This window comes from Aptenodytes forsteri, unplaced genomic scaffold, assembly GCF_000699145.1.
Source record: "Aptenodytes forsteri isolate BGI_AS27 unplaced genomic scaffold, ASM69914v1 Scaffold352, whole genome shotgun sequence".
Taxonomy (NCBI): Eukaryota; Metazoa; Chordata; class Aves; order Sphenisciformes; family Spheniscidae; genus Aptenodytes; species Aptenodytes forsteri.
The window spans coordinates 51662-71772 of NW_008794860.1; the positions used below are offsets into that span (position 1 = coordinate 51662).

Here is a 20111-nt window from a genome sequence, read left to right on the forward strand (position 1 = left end):
GACCTTCCAAAGCATGGAAGCCCCAAGGGGCTCACTCACATCTCAGCTTACACCAATGCAGGTGCAGAGAATAGGCTGGTCCTCTACTTCTTTTTACTGCTGTCACTTACGAAGTGAGTTGAATCATAGAATCATAGAATTCTGTAGAGTGAACAGAGCTGTAAAATTCTGTTTATTGAACTGTGTCTCTGTTTCACTAACATTAGTTAAAATGTTTTAGTATTCTAGACTTAAAGCACAGGCTTCGGCTGGTCGATTACATGCTATGTGCATCCAATATCCAGTATTTGCAGACGAAGGAATTGTGCCTTCAGCCACACAGCTACTCAGTCAGAGGTATTTCACCTCAAAGGCCCTTTAAAATTTGACTCCCCAAGCTCTCAATATGATATAAAAAAGCACAGTTCTTGCAAAAGTCATTTGAGCTAAAAAGATAAGAAAGCTGGGTCACAACTCACCTCGATCTGTGTCATACAGGAAGACAAAGCGGTTCCATTCATAATGATCCAGCAAGCTCAAGAGGGCTCCCCGCAGAGATGGCCGCAGCTGCAGCACGAACTGACTCTCACCCTCCGTGGGGAAACTCGGCGTGATGAGGGAGATGTGCAAGGCGCTGCAGAATGAGGTCAAAGTATGTACTGATCTCTTATCGTACAGTCCAAAAATGGCAAAAACTCCTCTAGAATACTGGGAGCAAACTGGAAGAAAAAAAACCAGAGTTCAGCTAGAGACAAAATCTGTAAACACGTACTTACACATTCCAACATCCCCAAATCTTTAATTTGAAGATTTCCATTTCTGCCTGTAATTAACTATACACAGTTGTCACATGTTTCACCCTGGAAACCAATAAATAAATACCTAAATAACATTTTGTCACTTTTGGATTCTATTCATAGAACATTACGTTATCTATAGTGTTTTTACTCTAATATAAAATAAATAACATGTATTTTTCCACACCAGTGAAAAGTCAACATATGCTGTTTTAACCACAGCTCTGCATATTATCAGGCGTTGATCATTTCCATTACCTTAAACAGAAAAGTGTTCACATTTTAAAATGTGAAAATTATCACAAAAATGTTATTGACCTTGTAAGTGAAATCTGGACATTTTGAATTATAACAATGTAGAAACTTCACTCCCTTTTAAGCAGGGAGCCCTTGTGCTACATTAAAACTCTACTACAGACACTGAGTAAAAACCTACTTCATGAATAATCTCCTTGACTTTAAGAGAGCAGTTGAAGGAAAACATAGTAAGTCAATGTGACCAGACTTTTGCCCCAAACCTTTTATTTCTACTCTGTGTCAATCTCAAAACCAGAAAATAAACGACCTGAATATATATACCGAGTTTTGATTTGCTCTTGGACTCATTTAAGACATAGAGACAGACTTTTATTGATTTCAGCAGACTGGATAAGGGCTTTACTGATCTATGCACATAAAAACAGGCATAAGGTATTTTCTTGAGAAAATACTGCCTTTCTAGCAACTCATAAAGGGCCCAATGAAAAATACCTCACTTTTTTTGAAGTACAAACCAACTTATTAGAAACTGTGTGATCATTAATAGTGTTGCCTATCCTAGAATCAAAGAAAATGGAGAAAGGAACAGTTAGGGGATCATCGTAACCATTTTCTCCGAAGTATGTATTTCCTATGCTCTCCTGTTCCAGACCCTCCCTCCTTGCAACCCATTCTTACATGTAGCCTAAACATGGGAAAACTTAAGTCACACCTTTTTAACTAGATGATGGCCTCTTTCCTTCTAGCCTGGAGGTCACAGTCATCCTTGTGAGAGCAGCACAGTCAGGGTACAGCGTACACACTTAGCAAATGGGCTGATTCAAATCAGTTCATCTTTAATTCCTTTATATTACATTTACTGCATAAAGAGCAAAAAATACAAGTTGTGCATTTTTCTCCTTAGACTTGGGTGATTTATCCAGTTCTGATGTGAGAACTGGAGTAAGTGGCTTGAGTGCATTTCTGTGTTTTTATGTGCTGCCCCACTGTTACAGCCCCCAACCTAAGGATTTTCATAGCCAGATTATATAGAAATAAAGCTTTTTAAAAAGCTTTCTTCCTTCCCCTAAGTTCCTCTTCAATATGTTGATACACAGCTGTTATAAACCCTCTTAGTGTTTTCTTTGCTTGACCACACAACATACATTCTCCTAGACACATCAAATGACTGGCTTGCCATTCCACTAATCATCCTGAAAAATGTTGTTCTGTGCTTTCCCTCTTTCATCTCATCTTTCTTGCAACACAGATGACCAACATGTTTAGAATTTCAGTTGAAGGCTTTCTGCTTCTTTTTACATTACTTCCCCATCTCTACTGTAAAATACTTCTGCTGACATATCCTAAGATCACATTGCATTTTTCTAAATCTGCACCTCAGTGATGGCTGACAAACATCTCAGGATCAAAATTGTGCTCCTTCCTCCTTCTGGGACATTTCCAAATGATGAGTTTCTGCTTATAGTATAATATTTTTATCAGTCACCATTATTTGTTTTCCATTATGTCACATCTATTACTGTACTCCTCAAAATTATTTACTTCCACAGTTACATTCTTAGCCTGCTCTGAACTTTTATCGATGTCTGTATCTGCCTCACCAGCAAATTCCATCAGGGTACTCCAACTTTTTACCTCTGTGTCTACTGTAAAACCAGTCTTTTAGTATCTTCCTCCTGTAGCTATGCTTCTCCAGCCTGGTACCTCCTCTTCTACCAGCATTTGTTGCCATCTTCCCCATAGTTTCACGCCTATCTTTTAACTCCCCTGTTTGTCTCTATTTTCATAAATAACTTCTCTTAGGAGCATGTCTATTTTACTTCATTCTCTTGGCAATTGGAAGATATGGATCAATCCCACGCTTCCTACCTCAATAACTTCTGGTTGAATTTTATGCCATTTTCTGTCTATACCCATATTTTAAAGCTTTCTTTCCATCAAAATCTGTTCTATAACTTTACCGTCTATTGATGTTAAGCTGCTAGGTCCATGGCTGCCAGATTCTATGTCCCCCTTTAAAAATAGGTATTATATTTCCTATTCACTGATCATATGTATCACAACTCATTTAACAGCTCTACTAAGAAGTACTTGTTATTGTATTTGCCCTTCAGTAAACCAACTCTTTAAGAACCACAGAAGAAAGAGGTGATTTCCCTATTCCCATTAGCCATCGTGCCTCTTTTAAGGTCAACATCCTCCTTGAGTGAAAATCAATGTGAAGTATCTATTAGTTTTACATCTCTAACCAGATTTTCCTGTTCTTCTGTCCCATCATCAATGTATAACAGCTTCAATTATTTTCCTATTTGCTGTCTTTGTATTTAAAGATGTAAATGACCTTCTACTGTTGTTTTAATGTCCTTTGCAAGTCTCAGTTTTCACTGGCAGCCCTAAATTAGGCTCTCATTTCTGCAACAAATGTCCTTTCTACCTCCTGATTTCTTCAACACAATCTTTCTTACTAATAACCCGTTTAAAACAATTGTTTCTTATATCTTTCTTGTATAATCATTCATTCAGTTCTGGAGTCACATCCTGCATGTTACTTTCCCCTGCAAAGGGATTTCTTAGTGTTTTACAAGTGTTTCTGTGAGGAAACGGCAGGCCTCCTATATTTTCAAACACAGTCCAGTTAACTTTGCCAACTAAAATAGTTGAATGTAAACCTTGTGTACGTTAGTGGTAGTTACTTAATTTGTTTTTTGTTTAGAGAAAACCCTTGTTAAGGCCCTGCATTGCCTTACTTCTTTGCAGTTTTACATGGGCAAAGGATACTTTTCATAACACATGGTCCATGCAGTAGGATTCTACATAATGAAAAATTCAAGAAATCAATGTCAAGCTGTGAAATGGTACACTTAGAGTTAAAGCTCAAATTCCTTCTCAGGATGGAGGAAAAAAAAGAGAGAGAAAAAAGCCAAACTTGAAATGTCATTAAATAACATGACACTAAAATACTTTTAACTAAAAATAACAGAATAATAATTCTTCATGTTTTCAGAGCAAACTATCCTTGCCACAGCCTAGATACAAATGCAATAAAACATTATCTGACTATCATTGAAGTCCTGAAATAACCAATCCAAGAAAACTTGTGCTATTATACTTGAGACCAAGACTGGGAAGTTACTGAATAGTGTCCTTCTTTGCTCCTTGATAAGAAAAAATGCTAAGATGAAGGTTATGAGATTTTTTTCTTACTCAGTACAATACCCACAGAGAGGAGAAATGCCTGTGACACTATGGAGATTAGGCTTAAACATATGCAGAGATGCTGCAACGCTCCTGAATCAATTTTACAGTAATCAGCAGCGACCACAAAAATCAGCAAAACCATAAGGATTTGCATTCTGACTCACTACTGTTCTCAGAAAAGGCCTCCCAGCAAACATGACTACCTGGATTTCCCAATTCTTTATCTATTTCTCTTACGCTTCTAAAGGCATTTTACTTATTATAAATGGACTAAATTGTGCTAGGTAAAACACAGTCTCATATTAGCATTCTAAGAAAATTTTGTTCAAGATTTTTTCCCCCATAAATATAAAGCAGTGACAAATACACTTTCATGAGCATACTTTGAAATATATTGAATAATAATTTGTCTTTAAACCAGACATCTCTTCATAGCTGACAACTTAATTCCAGTATTACACACATGATTTTCTCCTGCAAATTTTGCAATGCCATTGGTCTTACCAAAGGTAAGACGAATGTGGAGGTCAGACTCCAGAGAAGATGTTGCAACGCACACCTTAAATAGCCAAGATAATGTTATTGCAGTAGCTGTAATATGAATTAGGTATGTTCTATTCTAGCAGATTGAACTATGTGATAGTACTATCACTTTAAAAGAATAGGTGACTCATGGGACGTTCAGTTAGAAAAAGAAATCATGACGCCAAAATGGCAAAAACTGTACACTGCAGGGTTTACTGAGACACACAGTCAAGCCACATGCGGTCTTCTTTCTCTGTGAGAGAAAGACTTCCCGAAGTCCCTGCTATTGTTCTAAAGACAAGTCCTACACTTTAAACACAAATCGTTTCTTGAAAAACAAAAAGCAAAAAAACCCTGACTTCTTCTTATTCACTGATTTCCAGAAATTATACCCATATAGTTTAAATCCTCTAAACAGGCACAGGGGAAGTGAGTCCAAATACAGCTGTAACCACAACCACGAAAATGACACAGAAGAGGTCAAGTGAAAGTTTGTGAGAAATGTGTATGTACAAACACGCATACATATACATACCTGCACACATATTTACATGATACTGGTCTTGTTTTATTATTTGGTCACACTCAAAATTTTTAGAATTTCTTCAAGAGACAAATAAACACTACCCTAACAATATATTTACAAAATGAAGTCTGATATAAAAGAATATGACTCATGGGACGTTCAGTTAGAAAAAGAAATCATGACGCCAAAATGGCAAAAACTGTACACTGCAGGGTTTACTGAGACACACAGTCAAGCCACATGCGGTCTTCTTTCTCTGTGAGAGAAAGACTTCCCGAAGTCCCTGCTATTGTTCTAAAGACAAGTCCTACACTTTAAACACAAATCGTTTCTTGAAAAACAAAAAGCAAAAAAAACCTGACTTCTTCTTATTCACTGATTTCCAGAAATTATACCCATATAGTTTAAATCCTCTAAACAGGCACAGGGGAAGTGAGTCCAAATACAGCTGTAACCACAACCACGAAAATGACACAGAAGAGGTCAAGTGAAAGTTTGTGAGAAATGTGTATGTACAAACACGCATACATATACATACCTGCACACATATTTACATGATACTGGTCTTGTTTTATTATTTGGTCACACTCAAAATTTTTAGAATTTCTTCAAGAGACAAATAAACACTACCCTAACAATATATTTACAAAATGAAGTCTGATAAGCAGAGCACAGCTGGTCTGCCAACAGCATTAGTTTTGCTCAGCAGTCTATATGGTACCTATACCATATAGTTAAGCATCTGGAAGACCCACAATCTAACATGGAAGTAACAGGGTAGATCTTGCTTCAGAGCCATGACTCACAGACCCTGAGTCTTCTGGGACACAAGGTCTGGAACGAGCATTTAAAAATGCTTTTCCGTATGTTTTAGGCTCCTATGTGGGAAGCCCTGGCACAGCTGGCTGTTACAGATATATTGACAGGCTCACTGATCTGCCATAAACTCATAAACTGTGGAAGCGCCAAAACTGAAAGACTCAGAGCAGCCTGTGTTATGGAAGTTTTCCAGATATGAGGTCAGCCTGTCATTGCTCTCTTTTCATTTCCTCCTATGCTTTGGAGATCCAAATGGGGAGTGGGGATTGTGGTCAGTCCATAACAACTTGTCTCTGCTGCTCCTTCCTCCTCACGCTGTTCCCCTAATCCAGCGTGGGGTCCCCCCATGGGATATAGTCCTTCACGAACTGCTCCAACATGGGTCCTTCCCATGGGCTGCAGTTCTTCAAGAACTGCTACACTGTAGGTACTCTCCATGGGGTACAGTCCTTCACGAACAGACTGCTTCAGCGTGGGTCCCCCATGGGCCACAGCTCCTGCCAGAAAACTTGTTCCTGAGTGGGCTCCTCTCTATGGGCCACAGCTCCTGCCAGAAGCCTGCTCTGGTGTGGGCTCTCCACAGGCCGCAGCTTCCTTAAGGGCACATCTGCCTGCTGCAGCATGGGGTCCTTCATGGGCTGCAGAGTTGATATTGCTCCGCTATGGTCCTCCATGGGCTGCAGGGGGACAACCTGTGTCGCCGTGGTCTTCTCCACGGGCTGCAGGGGAATCTCTGCTCCAGCACCTGCAGTACCTCCTCCTCCTCCTTCTTCACCAACCTTGGTGTCTGCAGGGTTTTTTCTCTCACATTTTCTCACTCCTCTCTCTCACTGCTCCTATGCAGTGTTTTTTACCCTTTCTTAAATATGTTATCACAAAGGCACCAAAGCATCGCTGATGGGCTCAGCTTTGGCCAGCAGTGACTGTTTTGGAGCTGGCTGAAAACTGGCTCTGTCCGACATGGGGGTCGCCCCTGGCGTCTTCTCACGGAGGCCACCCCTGCAGCCCCCCCCCCAACCAAAACCTGTCCACAGAAAGCCAATACACCTGGTAAACTCCAGACAGCAATAAATTTCAAAAATATATATAAGGAGTTAATTTCCTTGCCACCACAATAGTATATGAAGGCTTTCATCCGAGGTGTGCCTGCAATGCTGTCAGTGATCCATGTCCTCATGGATCACAGTTATGTACTCTCTATTTTGTTCAGCTGCTGTGCACCTGCATCTGCCAGCACTGATGTAAAAGTACTGGGTGAATTTTCTCAACCTAAAGAACTCCTTCCAAGAGGAACAGCCTAGCCATATGGAGATGCAAGCTCTACAAGTCAGATGGAGCGCTGAATGGAGAATCATTTAATCTAAATAAGGACCTGCCTCCCAAGGTCAAATGATTTATCAACTTATATGCGTGAAAGCTCCAACACTTGAGATGAGATTAAGTAATATTTCTAAAACAGCTTTGAGATTAGAGTTTCCTGTTAAAATGTCAAAACATGTTTCTCTTCATTTTGCAGAGAACACCCCTGATCCATCTCCTCCTGATCACTCCACTGACCTCCACCTCCTGGAAGAGGACTCGAGGCCAGTCAGGGCTCTAGTATTACAAGACAAGTGATCTAAATTCGTCCCCATGTAGTTTTCAACTATCTTGCACCCAAATCCAATACAAATTTGATGCAAATATGCTCTTCCTCTGGGTTCTGTTCAAGACTGCTGATTTTATACTAAATTATGCTGTTGCATTAAGAAAAATTCCCAGCACTGAGACCAACTTAATGAGGTACCTTCATGAATTAAATCACTGATATAAGATGACAGATAGGTTTATAAAAGAGAAAACAGTGTTACATAAAGTGGGTAGATGAAAAACATTATAGATGTCTTAGGACCAGTTTACTACTATCTTAAGAATTGTCTCGAATAGAAAAGGTTATTTCTAAATATTGCTATCCAAAAAAGGGGAAAAGGGAAACAGGGAGTTTCTTACAAATTATATGGTTAGATTTTTTGTGTCTAATGAAACAAGCACCCATTACAACCCTGTTCATTTTCTACTTATAGACCCTGCACCATCTAAATCATCATCTACCTTTGCCTTTTGGTCACAAACTTCTTCAAGCAAAATAATTATCTTCCCCTGCGTTCAGGAGGCATGCATCACACTTTGGGTAGCATCATGCCTAAAGCGTTGTAACTGGAAATAATATCACATCATTGCTTTAACTAAAATCAGTTTATTGCTCTACAGTTTAATACGGTATTAATGATGGAGGTGAACAAAAAAAACTTAATAACTTTCCGGTTAAAAAAAAATTGAATCACAAACATTACCCTCTCAAATATTTATTCCCCTCAAAAGTTTATCCTCCTGTGATGTAACTGCATAATGAGAAGTCTGGTATGTTGGGCACTGAACCTCTGAAACTACATTCATACTCTGGAGCAAATCACTTCACATTCCCATGTCTCAGTTCTCAATGTTTCACCTGTCTGGTCGATTTTGGACTATAAGCACTTGGCAGGAAGGCCAGCCTCCTATTAGATGCCTGTAAAAAGTTTAGCACAATGGTCCAACTGTCTCAGCTGTGGCTTCTGAGTGCTACCCCAATGTGTATAAACGTTACACCTAGTGGACCTTTATCTTGCAATTCTATAGTAAATTCTGGAACCCTAAAAACACGTAAGCACTTGTCCTAAAGGTCAGTGTGTTTAGTTGCATGCATAAAATTAAGCATGTACTGAAGAGTGTGGAGGAGTATTTATGTGGAGATCAACAGATGGATCCATCAAACTTGAGGCATGGAAAATTCATGGGTGTCTTTGACATTTAACCCACAGCAATGGGTTACTTCATGTACTCTCTAAGTGAACTGCCAGCTCATTTGAAAATACTCTCCTAGGAACAATGAAAATCTTGGTTTAATGTGCTAGATCAAATGGTAATCTGGGAAATGCAGTTTTGTTTGTGCAACTGCAGATGTGAGAACATATTGCAAAGCAAGATACAAACTTATTACATTTTTTAATTAATAATTAAGTTTCCAGAAACAATTTTTGTGAATTGTCTCTAAAAGACTATTTCTGCTCAAAGTCAATTCTTGAAACAATAGCAGAAAGTGATAGTGCATTTCTTGCCTATTGAATGGAAAATGGAATTTAATTAGCTTAATTAACATGCACAGTATTTTCTTCTTTTAAAATCAATTTGAGCATTGTAATATAGTATTTTGTGTGCAATGTCTTATACCAGATCACTAAGTTACAGAACATTAACTTTAGAAGGTTAACCTGAGAGATGCCCAAAATCACAGAAAAGAGAGGGCCACAGAGACCAGACAAGACTGACGTGTAGATCTAACTGCTGAAGTCTTCTCCATGCTTCATATGGAGCAAGCTTTGCTCTTCACAAATTAATTCCTTGATTAAAGTTTCCTCCAAGCCAATCCCAAAAGAATTTGTGAAAGGAGCGTGTGTGTCTTTGTATGTATATGTGCACGCAGGGAGAGTGGAGGGGACTGTCTCACCTGATTCTTACCACCTGTAAGTTAGGTTTTTAAATTCTTTTTTTCTTTGCCTGTCTCTAAAACAGAAAAAGGTATATTCAGAAGGCAGATCATCCCAGCTTAAGATGGGTGATAAATTAAGTGTACCGATTCATCCACTAGAGGTACCTATCTCTTTTGGCTGTAAAAGGAGACTATGCAACTACGAAAGACTTGGCACCTACATTTAGATAGCTACATTTAAAAATTGTTTAAAAAGTCTCACTTTAGGAAACATATCTCTGTGTTTTTCTCCCCTGTCCATCCCTAGATTCAATGTGATTTGGAGCTGCCCTTCTCTGAGGCCCTCCTCATACAGCAGCCACAAATCTCCTCCTAGACAGGGGTTGCAGGTATTTCTCAGATACAGACCATGTATCTCTATTTTCCTGAAAACTGCTGACAACTCTCATTTCTTGATGGAGAACACAAAGTAGACTGGCCTTTCATAAATTTCTATGAGAAAAACTGCTTTAATTTTTAAGTACTTTCCATCTGAAAACTTCTGCACCACTGAAGTATTTTACTTTCATTAATATATAATTCCAAATAATTTAAATCCAATGGAACATTTTTACACAACAAGAAAACATTTTCCACTGGGTTTATTTATAAAATTCCTCTCTCCGCTGTGCCTTGGCTAATCTCTTTGATAGAACTCCCCTCATGAATTTCACATTTGCTGAATGCTAACAAATCTTTTCTCATTTTTAAAAGTACTTTACAGCACTCTCTGCAATAAATTATCCAGTCTTTGTGCCTTTGTCCCCCAGTCCTGTGCACTCCATGGATCTGGTATTTATAGCTGTCTGGCAATGCACATACACGTGCATTTCCCTAACTCTGCCAAAACTTTCTCTTTGAATGCTCTCCCATAGAGAATCCGCATGCAGCACTTACCTTTCAAAGCTATATGCATGAGAATCCACATTGGTACAGAAGTTCTTTTTTGGCTGTTTTTAAAATCTGATCAGTACCACGTGAGACTGCCAGGCTTTTCAAAACCAGAGAAGTTTTTAAAAAAATTAAACACAAAGGTTTTGGTAGAAAGTTCCCATGAAGCTGGCAGGTTTTCTCAAGGACAAAATGTCTGCAGTTATCTTTTATCTTTTTTTTTTTTTCCTCCTTCACGATAGAAGCTTAAAGAGGCATAACAGATTGCATGGAAATTAGACTGGACTACAGTAAAAAAGTGGTTTATGGAATCAATGGTAAAACTCCCAGTTGCTTAACCGAGGTTAATGTTTCAACTCAGATACTCATGTGGTGGTTACAGATCTTCTTGCAAAATCATATCACCTCTTCAGTTTGCTAGCTAAGGGAAAGCTCATCCTCATTAGATTAATATCTAGAGAAATCATGTTTTATAACTTATCTAGATTGCCTGTGTGATTAAACATCTTAATTAATGGTAAAACTCCCAGTTGCTTAACCGAGGTTAATGTTTCAACTCAGATACTCATGTGGTGGTTACAGATCTTCTTGCAAAATCATATCACCTCTTCAGTTTGCTAGCTAAGGGAAAGCTCATCCTCATTAGATTAATATCTAGAGAAATCATGTTTTATAACTTATCTAGATTGCCTGTGTGATTAAACATCTTTTGCTATTCTTGGATTGATTCATTTCCTTATGAGACATATTATTTCTTTCAGTTCAAATTTGAACTTCATCCAAACATTCCTTTGTAGAGAAAACAAATTTGTTTGCAGCTTGTTTTTCCCCCCAAAATGTAAGATTTTATAAAACCTGCCCCCATATCCCATTTTAATGAAACAGAACAAAGAGAAGTCTGAATTTTGTTTTAAGAAGTAATCCTTTGATGGCCCAATTCTCTACAACATTTGCTTTCTTTTTTCTTTTTATCTTGAAAAGTAAGAAAATAGGTATATTTAAACAGACATTTTTCTTTCCAGAGGAACTAAAAAAAAAAAGTACAACTTTAAATAGGAGAGTATCTTATAAAATGTGCAGTTGATTACATAAAAATAGCTTTTTATACATAGCTGTGTAATCACAGATTTTTTTTATGCAAAAGAAGAACTATTTGTGGTTTTCAGAAAAAAATAGCAACAATACTTTTTTCTTCATTTTGGAGAAACACATGTTAATTTTGCAGTACTCCTGCCACCAAAACTCTCATTGATGGGAATTAACTGAATTTCATAGGAGATATGAGAGGTGGAGCCATACAGTATGGCTCCTGACCTAAATTGTTTTGATGGATCCATTATCATCATTTATACCTCACACTTAGAACCAATGGTGCTTCTTTATGTCAAACCTTGTGTTCTGATTTAATTGAACTGAAACAAAACTTGAATCCTGTAATTTGAGGAAGCTCAAGTAAAGCATTTTTTGAAGTATCAGGGAATTTTGGCACTAAACTTCTGTGTGACTTTAAAAGGGGACTAGTCATCTAACTGCTCCCTCTGACTTAGAAAATGATCTCTGAAACATCTGGGGAAAGGAAGGAAAGGAAGGCAGGAAATCATGAAAGATGTGACTAACTTGGTCCTGCATGATGATGAAGGTCTTTAGGTGGTTGTCATTCAACTGGAATGGAGATGGGGTTTTTTTGTCTGGATTGTAGTGTTATTTTTAGAATTAAAGCCTGTCCTGAGGGGAGTGATGCCATTTGATCCATTGCTGGAACTGTATTTTTCTTTCACTGGTGAGTCTGTCTCCCAATTTCTTTTTCTTCCACCTTAGTCTTCCAGCCAACGCGGGTTGGCGACTGAAGTGCAATGCTCTCTGTCCAGCCCAGGCTTTTGAATGTTGGCAGGGGCAAGGCTGGGATTTTTGCTCAGTAATAGATTTCGCACCATCAAGAGTCCCCTCACTAGCAACTTAAATCATTGCTTACTTTGATTCATGCTATTGCACAAGGATATAATCTTAAATAATTCTTCTTACTTTGCTGTTTACCATTTAGAATGAATGAAGCCATGGATTCCTTTTGGCCTCAGTTAAGATCAACAGACATTCACCACACCATGTTGATTAATTAACACTAAGTACAACATTGCTTCCTTGGCCACTCTTACATATAAGTATTTTTTAAAGAGCCAGAAAACATGGTTTCTAATTTTTTAAAACAATGTTAATGTTAAAAGGATATATGTGATGAAAATCTCATCTGTTTTTCCTGATTTCCCATGGGTTAGTAAAAGCTGTTATATAATTACACACATCCTAGCTTGAAAAAAACCTTTTCAGCTATTTTTTGGTCACAATTGGGACTTTCCTAAGAAGAGTTTCTGAATATTTTTGATAAAATCTGCTGTTTGTCCTTTCCTCCTTTCCCTTTGATGGTATGAAGCAGAATTTGAAACTAGCATTACTGTCAGATAAATGGAACACGGTGTCACATCATGAGATTATATACAACTTGGTCAGAGAGAAAAAACTCCTCACAAGATCTAGGAACAAAATTCTGCTGCTGCCTTCTGCAGTCTGTGACTGTGTATTGACAGAACAGCAGTTGCTGACAAAGTGCACAGGGCTCTGTTGAAGCTGTTCCCCAGTCAGGGGGTATCTTCTGAGCTATCATTTCAGGGATCAAGATACATGATCTGCCAATTGTTCTATTAGTCTTCTCACATTTGAGGACATTGGTTTTATTTATAGTGGATAAGAGATTTTCATGCTTCCATGATTCTTCTTCTATGTCATAGTGCAAGTGTGTTCTGATGAGTAAATAAATTTTAAAAATAATGTGAAATTTACTTTGTCATGTACATCCAAAATGTACGTTTTGGTTGTTTGGGTTGTTTCTTCTTACACATCACCACTGGTAATGATGGCTTTCCCAGAACACTTAGGTGCTTCTGACAGCCTAGAATTACCCCATAAATTGTGTGATCTTATTAACTGTTTTTCCTAGCTTTGATCTAATGAACTGGCAAATGGTACCCAGAGAGATAGACGCAGCCGAAGTGAAAGGCAAGGAGTTGGTAAATTTTCACTCTAACTCCCATTTTAACTTCCACTAGCTATAGATGTCACTTAGCTTTTCTGAGTTTTCCAGTCTGAAAACCAAAGACACTAACACTCAAGTTCTTCACATAGTCGGAGTAATGAATAAAATCTTTTCAAAGAATCACTAAGATGAATGTAGATACCTTTATTATCCATCACTGGCCTGTTCAGCAAGAATTCTCTGAGATTTCTTTCACCGTTCTGTATTTCATACTTCAGCCCTCCCTCAAACATCCTAGGCATTATTACTCTTAACTTCACAAAAACAGAACCATACCAAGAGATTTTCTCTCCTGCTCTTCCCAGAAATTTGGGTCTTAGCCTGTTTGGGTGACTATGTATACTGGGAATTATGGTTACTTAAGACATCTCACACCGATATCTCAAACAGATTGTGTTTTCATTACTTGTACTTGTTCCTTTATCCTGCCTTGTTGTTTTGATCATCTCACTGCACTGAAGTTTTTTCAGCATCGTGTAGCTTGCCTGTTTTCCCCAGATAATGCTGTGATCATAGCTACGGGATTTTTCAGATGTAGATTCTGCTTACTACGGACATGTCATGTCAAAATGACATTAGGGAATTACTGTCTGTGGAGGGCCAAAAGTCCAAAGCTTAAGAAACCCTGAGCTATCTCTTTTCTTCCCCCCCTCTTTTTTTCCCCTGTGTGCCTTGCAGTTTCTTCTCTATTCATTTTAATAGAGAGATTCTTCTCAGCCTCCCACAATTATGCCGGTGGGAACCAACCACAATACAGTTGGGTGGTTTTAAAATCAAATGCTTGGCATGGATTACTGGAAATGCATATTCCACTGTGTTCCCTTTTTTGTCACCAAGTTGTTTCTTCTTTCCCTGAAAAACTGTTCTTTCCTATTTTTTTATGTATAAAAGGCATTTCTAAATAGCTGTAAGTCTCACGTAATAATTAAAATAATAAGAAAAAGGAATTACCTTTCAAAAAATAAAATATAAATGAACCATTTGACCAAGGTTATTTAAAGTGAAAGCCATTCACCTTCTAAATGGAAGACCAACCTCATCACATATGAGTGCAAGATGGATTCTGGCCATGCCCCTGTGTTTAATGACTTCAAGCTCTAACTGCTTGATATGACAGGCAGGTTTCAGTGCCAAATGCCATGAATGGAGTATGCTTTCTAAATAATTCTTTTCAGCTAAAATAAGACTTAAGGAAAGGTTTAATACATGCATAAATACATCTGTGCATACATCATAAGAATATTTATGCATGTTTTCTATTTCTGTGTATCACCAATTCTTTTATACTAATGCAAACTGTACAGCTATTTTAAACACATCTAAATCTCTACTATAAAATGGGATAGATGTTAGCTTAGACATCTTTAAAAGAAGTAGGAAGATAAGCCAAATAAAAGTACATAACTTTGTAACTATGGCTAACATATTTGTCTTATATACTTCTCCATGTTTAGTTTAACAAGGAGAGTTTATTTCGTTTCAATTCTGGGGCAAGAGATACTTACGGAAATGAACGTGCTATTGTCTGAGAGCCTAACGGTTGATGACAGGAGAACATTTATGTTGTCTCATAAAGCATAGTTGCCACCCACAAAACATTGCTTCACATGAAATAATTAAATTGCAAGTTCTGTTATGAATGAACATCTCTTTTGTAACTCTGTATTTGTAAAACATCTAACAAAATGGTATCTTTATCCAAAACTGGAGCTCCTAATGGCTACCAGACTAAAAGCAGCCTGTCTAATGTAGTTAAAGGTTTTGAATGTTTGGCATGACCTATCTCCCCTTGACTCAAGTAGCCATTCTGAAACACAACACAATAGGACCTTTCAATAGGCAGAAATTGCTTAGCATATCTCATATTCTCCTCTAAAAGCAAAATTGCTAACTTTCATTAAAATCAATTGATGTCACTAAATTGCATTATTACGTTGTTGACTACAGTAATACCAGAATCTGTCTTGCAATCACGGTTCTCTTTCACGGTATTTCCCAATACTCAAAAAGATGGCAGCACAACCTACTGGCTTAAAATCATAAATGCAAAGAAATCAAACTGCATCTCAAAAGCTATCTGCCCATTGTTCTCCGTAGGCACACTGTGATGCAGATATTTGGGTTCCCTTCCTGCTCTTGGCACAACAATCAAAACTGCTATTTCCATCTCTCTTCCTATGACATTGTCAGATTCTGAGCTCATAAATGAGAACAATAATCTGCAAAGCATAATAAAAAGATGGCAAAATGTATTCGGAACCACTTAAGTGAGAGGGCATTGCTGGTCAAAGCTTAAAACAGCTGTTAATATTCAGTTTTATGCACCGCTTCACATCTTTCTACTTGCAATGAATTTTCTTCATTTCTCAGAAAATTTACCTTCTGAAGATAGAGATCATGATTTCTGTACTTGGAAACTGCCTAACAAAAAGAAAGCAGTAACAGAAATATGTTTTCCAGTTATCTTTGTTTCTTCCTGAGTTTTCAGCTAATCCTGTTTTCTCTATGCCAGGCACCGTCTTAAGTATTTCTACAACTTCACCAATTTAAAACAGGAGCATGAGCCCTCTCATTTTGTTCTCTCATATCATTGGCAGGAATGGGGCTTCATCGATTAGGCATTTTGAAATGGGCCATCTATAACTGGGATTTCTACAGAGCTGGGAAATGTGCTGGTGATGGTTTTAGAAAAGAAGACAGATAAGAAGGGAGATGAGATTGGTTGGGTGGCACCCTGTTATCTCTGCATATGAACCAAAGGTGGGTGTACTGTGGGATCTGGGGAAAAAGGAGGCAGATTGACAAACAGAATTTGCCATTACAAAATATTTTTCTTTATCATGGTTATCACAGGAGATTTAAAATAGCTGTCACCTTATGTAAACTTCTTTTGCTGCTCAAATAGTAGCCTTCTCAAATGAAACCCTTGTTTTTCATTTTATTTTTGGATTTTAGGGCTGACCAAAGCAGAGTCCTTCATTTCATTGAACTGTTCGATCAATAAAGTCAGCAATATACTCCATCTTCTTTTATATATCAATCTTAGTCTGCAAAAAAGACCACTGAAAATTAATAAAACATTTAACAGCTTGATGTAAATAATGCAAGAACACGTCTTTGTTGATGTACTTAAATTAATTTGCTGTAAAGATTGCTTTACAAATAACAAAATATTGTATATATCACCCCAGGCATTATGTAAGGCTAGTAGCTTCTACGCTGGCATTTGCAGGATTAAGCAAAATTAGTTCAGCACAGTTCACAGCTGTGATCACTGGAGTAAAGCTCAGGGTCTAGGGGCTGCTAGCTCTGGTATTGTACTAAAAAGGCAGCTGTACTTTACTACTGGTCCACTGGGCCTGATGCTAATAATTTTTAAATGGCCTGTTAGTTACAGCAGTGGCCTCAAGCTACCTCTTATTTCAAATCCTATTAACATTTGTGTGTCTTTAAACTACTTTATTGTCTTAATTAGCATATATTCATTCATAATTCCCAGATAGTCTGTTGCTACATACAAAAAAGAAAAATGAGAAGAAATCATTAACAGTGTCTGAAGAGTTGGTGGATAAAATGTGACTGTGACAATGTACACCCAAACCAAACCAATCACACGAAACACTGAAGTGCAGAAATGCTTCTGTATGTCTTGCTTTTCTCCGCAGTGCTCTGCAGGATCAAACTGACTGTCATAGGATAGTGGATTGGTATTGCTTATAGGCATATTGGAGAAAGGCAGACCACTGTAGGTAGAGTTTTTAAGAAAACTATGTTCAATCTTTTCTTTTTAGTTATAACGTTAGATAAAAAAATATTAAAAACAGTTTTCCACAGTTTTAATTATTCCAGCAAGACCTACTCAAAAGAGTTGTTATAAAGCAAGTTCTTCCTTTTCCTCTGAGACTACCTTGCTTACTCTATGTTCTGTTTCAGGAAAAATTTCATTAACAGAAATGGAAATTTTTCCTGAATAAGGATTGCAACACAGTTTTTTAATGCATATATACTAGCATATTTATTAAAAGCACCTCTGCCACTAAAACCTATTAACATCTGGTAGCCCAAAGCTACCACAACATGTATTTTTTTAAAAAGTCACATTATATTTGTGTTGAAAATGTTTTATGATCTTTTCATTTCTAACATACAGAAAACTCATTAGTAATTAGGTACCACAATGATTTTATTATACAAACATGCAATTACTGGCCAAAATCAACTTCTGTAAAATAATCACTCTTCAACTTTAGAAAACGCTGATCATGTTGTGTAAAGGCCTTTTCAACAAACCAAAGGTTTAAATGAAATGTTGACATCGTATACCTAAACTCAATCAGTCAGGAAAAATGTACAGAATAAAGCATTTTTCTCTCCTACACAGCTATGCAGAATCAAACTGACTACCCTTAGCCTGATGAATTTGTTTTGTTTATGGGTACACAAAGGAACATAGATGCTACTAAAGCTACAGAATCAAATATTTTTCAGTTTGATTTGAAGTGGAAGAGTTGCTGTGAAAAAGAAATAACATAGAAGCACAGAAAACTTGTTTTTCTAAAACCTGACTTTCTCTACAGTCTCTTTCTTAGCCTATTTTTGTGGCATTTCTACAATACTTATGCTTCTATACCAACACAGCTGAGAAAAGAAAGAGATGCACCAACTACTCCTTTGCTAGGGATCAAATATAAACTAGGTAGGGTCATTTTACTTCTTTCCAGATGTTACTAGGTTTAATGTGTGTCTCACTGAAATCACACCGAGAAGCTACAAAAAATCCAGTCCTGTTAATGTACTTCTTGTATTTTCTTGATTTTTAATGTCTGGATCATCTACTTCACATCATGCTTTGCTGGATAATTCTTCCTCTATGTAAAAGTACAATACTATCAAGAGATAGCTTAAACAAACTAGCTGCTTAATTTGCTTGTCTCATTTCCTCCAGACTGAAGAAAAGAGGGATGGCCTGCCAGATGGTGGCTTGTGAGAATAGGGAGGACTGCACTGGAGGCTTAAAGGAATCTCCTCCAGCATCACGTTCCTTGTCATAATGCTCTGAGTGCTGACAAACTCAGCACAACCCCACAGGATTTCCTTACTGTGCTACTTTTTATCCCTGAGTTTAACTGAGATCAAAATTCAGAAAAAGCAAACAGAGATTTCAAGTAACCTGGCTGGAGGGTACAAACAGGGTCACAGGATGATTCAGGCTGGGAGGGACCTCAGAAGGGCTCTGGTCCAACCTCCTGCTCACAGCTGGGTCAGCTCTGAGGCCAGACCAGGCTGCTCATGGCTTCACCCGGTCGAGGTTGAAAACCTCCAAGAATAGAGACTGCACATCATCTCTGGGCATCCTGTGCCACTGCCTGACTGTCCTCATGGGGGCAATTTTTTTTTAATATCCAGTCTGAACCTCTCTTGTTTCAGTTTATTTTTATTGTCTCTCATCTTCCCACCCTGCCCCACTTCAGTGAGCCCAGCTCCATCCCCTATATGACCTCCCTATAGGCACTGGGGGCTGCTGTTAGATCTTCCTGAAGCTGTCTCTGCTCCAGGCTGAAGAAGCCCAGCTCCCTCAGCCTCTCCTCACAGAGCAGGTGCTCAGGGCGGGTGATAACTTCCCATGATCTACTGGCTCCGCTCCTGTTCATACACCTCAGGATACTGTTGGCAAATAATCAACTATTGGTTAATGAGCCCTCCTCTAGATATTACCTGCAAGATGTCACAATTTTCATTGCCCATTTCAAGCAGTAATTAACTACTATGAACAATGTCAGCATAGCCATTAGGAAAAAAAAACCCACAAAACCTTAAAAACCTAGGCTATCAATGGTAATGTCAATGAACACAAATGTACATATACTTCTGAAAATATGGGCTTAAAAGTACACCATATTTGGACTTGATAACCATATTCTTCTATATCGTGCCAAATTTGGACCAGGAAATTGTAGAAACAAAATGAAAGTCACGCCTGCTTATGCATGGATGAGCCTATGACATGTTATTAACATGAGGAACATGTTTTATTCCCAATCACTTACTCAAAACAGAAGTACTGACTGATCATTTATTATTGATTGGGTGCACTATGAGGTGTCACAAAAACGTAACTCCAATTGATTAAATAATTGCATTGCCGTAAAGGCTGAGGGACAATATCCCACTCCTTTGTGGATTCACCTTGCTTCAAAGCCAGTGCGAATTGCTTGTGCACACGCAAGGGCAAAATCTAGCCTGAAGTCATCCTTCAGCATCAGAAAATAAAACAACATATATCAATGAGTATTTTAAACAACACAATTTGATTATTTGACACTGTACACAGCCTAAGGTGTAAGTCTAGACATGTCAGAAGGGCTTGCTCTAGAGGCTATATTTCATCCTGTTGTATGATTGTCTATTTACTGTCACACCTTCGTATTACCTCAAGAAAGCAAATGGTGAAACAGAGCTATAACAGAACACTTGTGGAAATCA

The 20111-nt window shown here is 37.9% G+C and overlaps 1 protein-coding gene across 1 annotated transcript in view; it reads right to left on the reverse strand.

The window, feature by feature from the left end:
• Positions 1 to 458: 458 nt before the first annotated feature.
• Positions 459 to 20111, reverse strand: part of LOC103895114 (glutamate receptor 4-like) — a gene marked incomplete at its 3' end in the record, with an annotated part of 76141 nt that continues 56488 nt past the window's right edge. Inside the window, exon 3 of the mRNA XM_009274629.2 lies at positions 459 to 698. Coding sequence (XP_009272904.1) covers positions 459 to 698 — 240 coding nt within the window. The remainder of the gene's footprint in view (positions 699 to 20111) is intronic.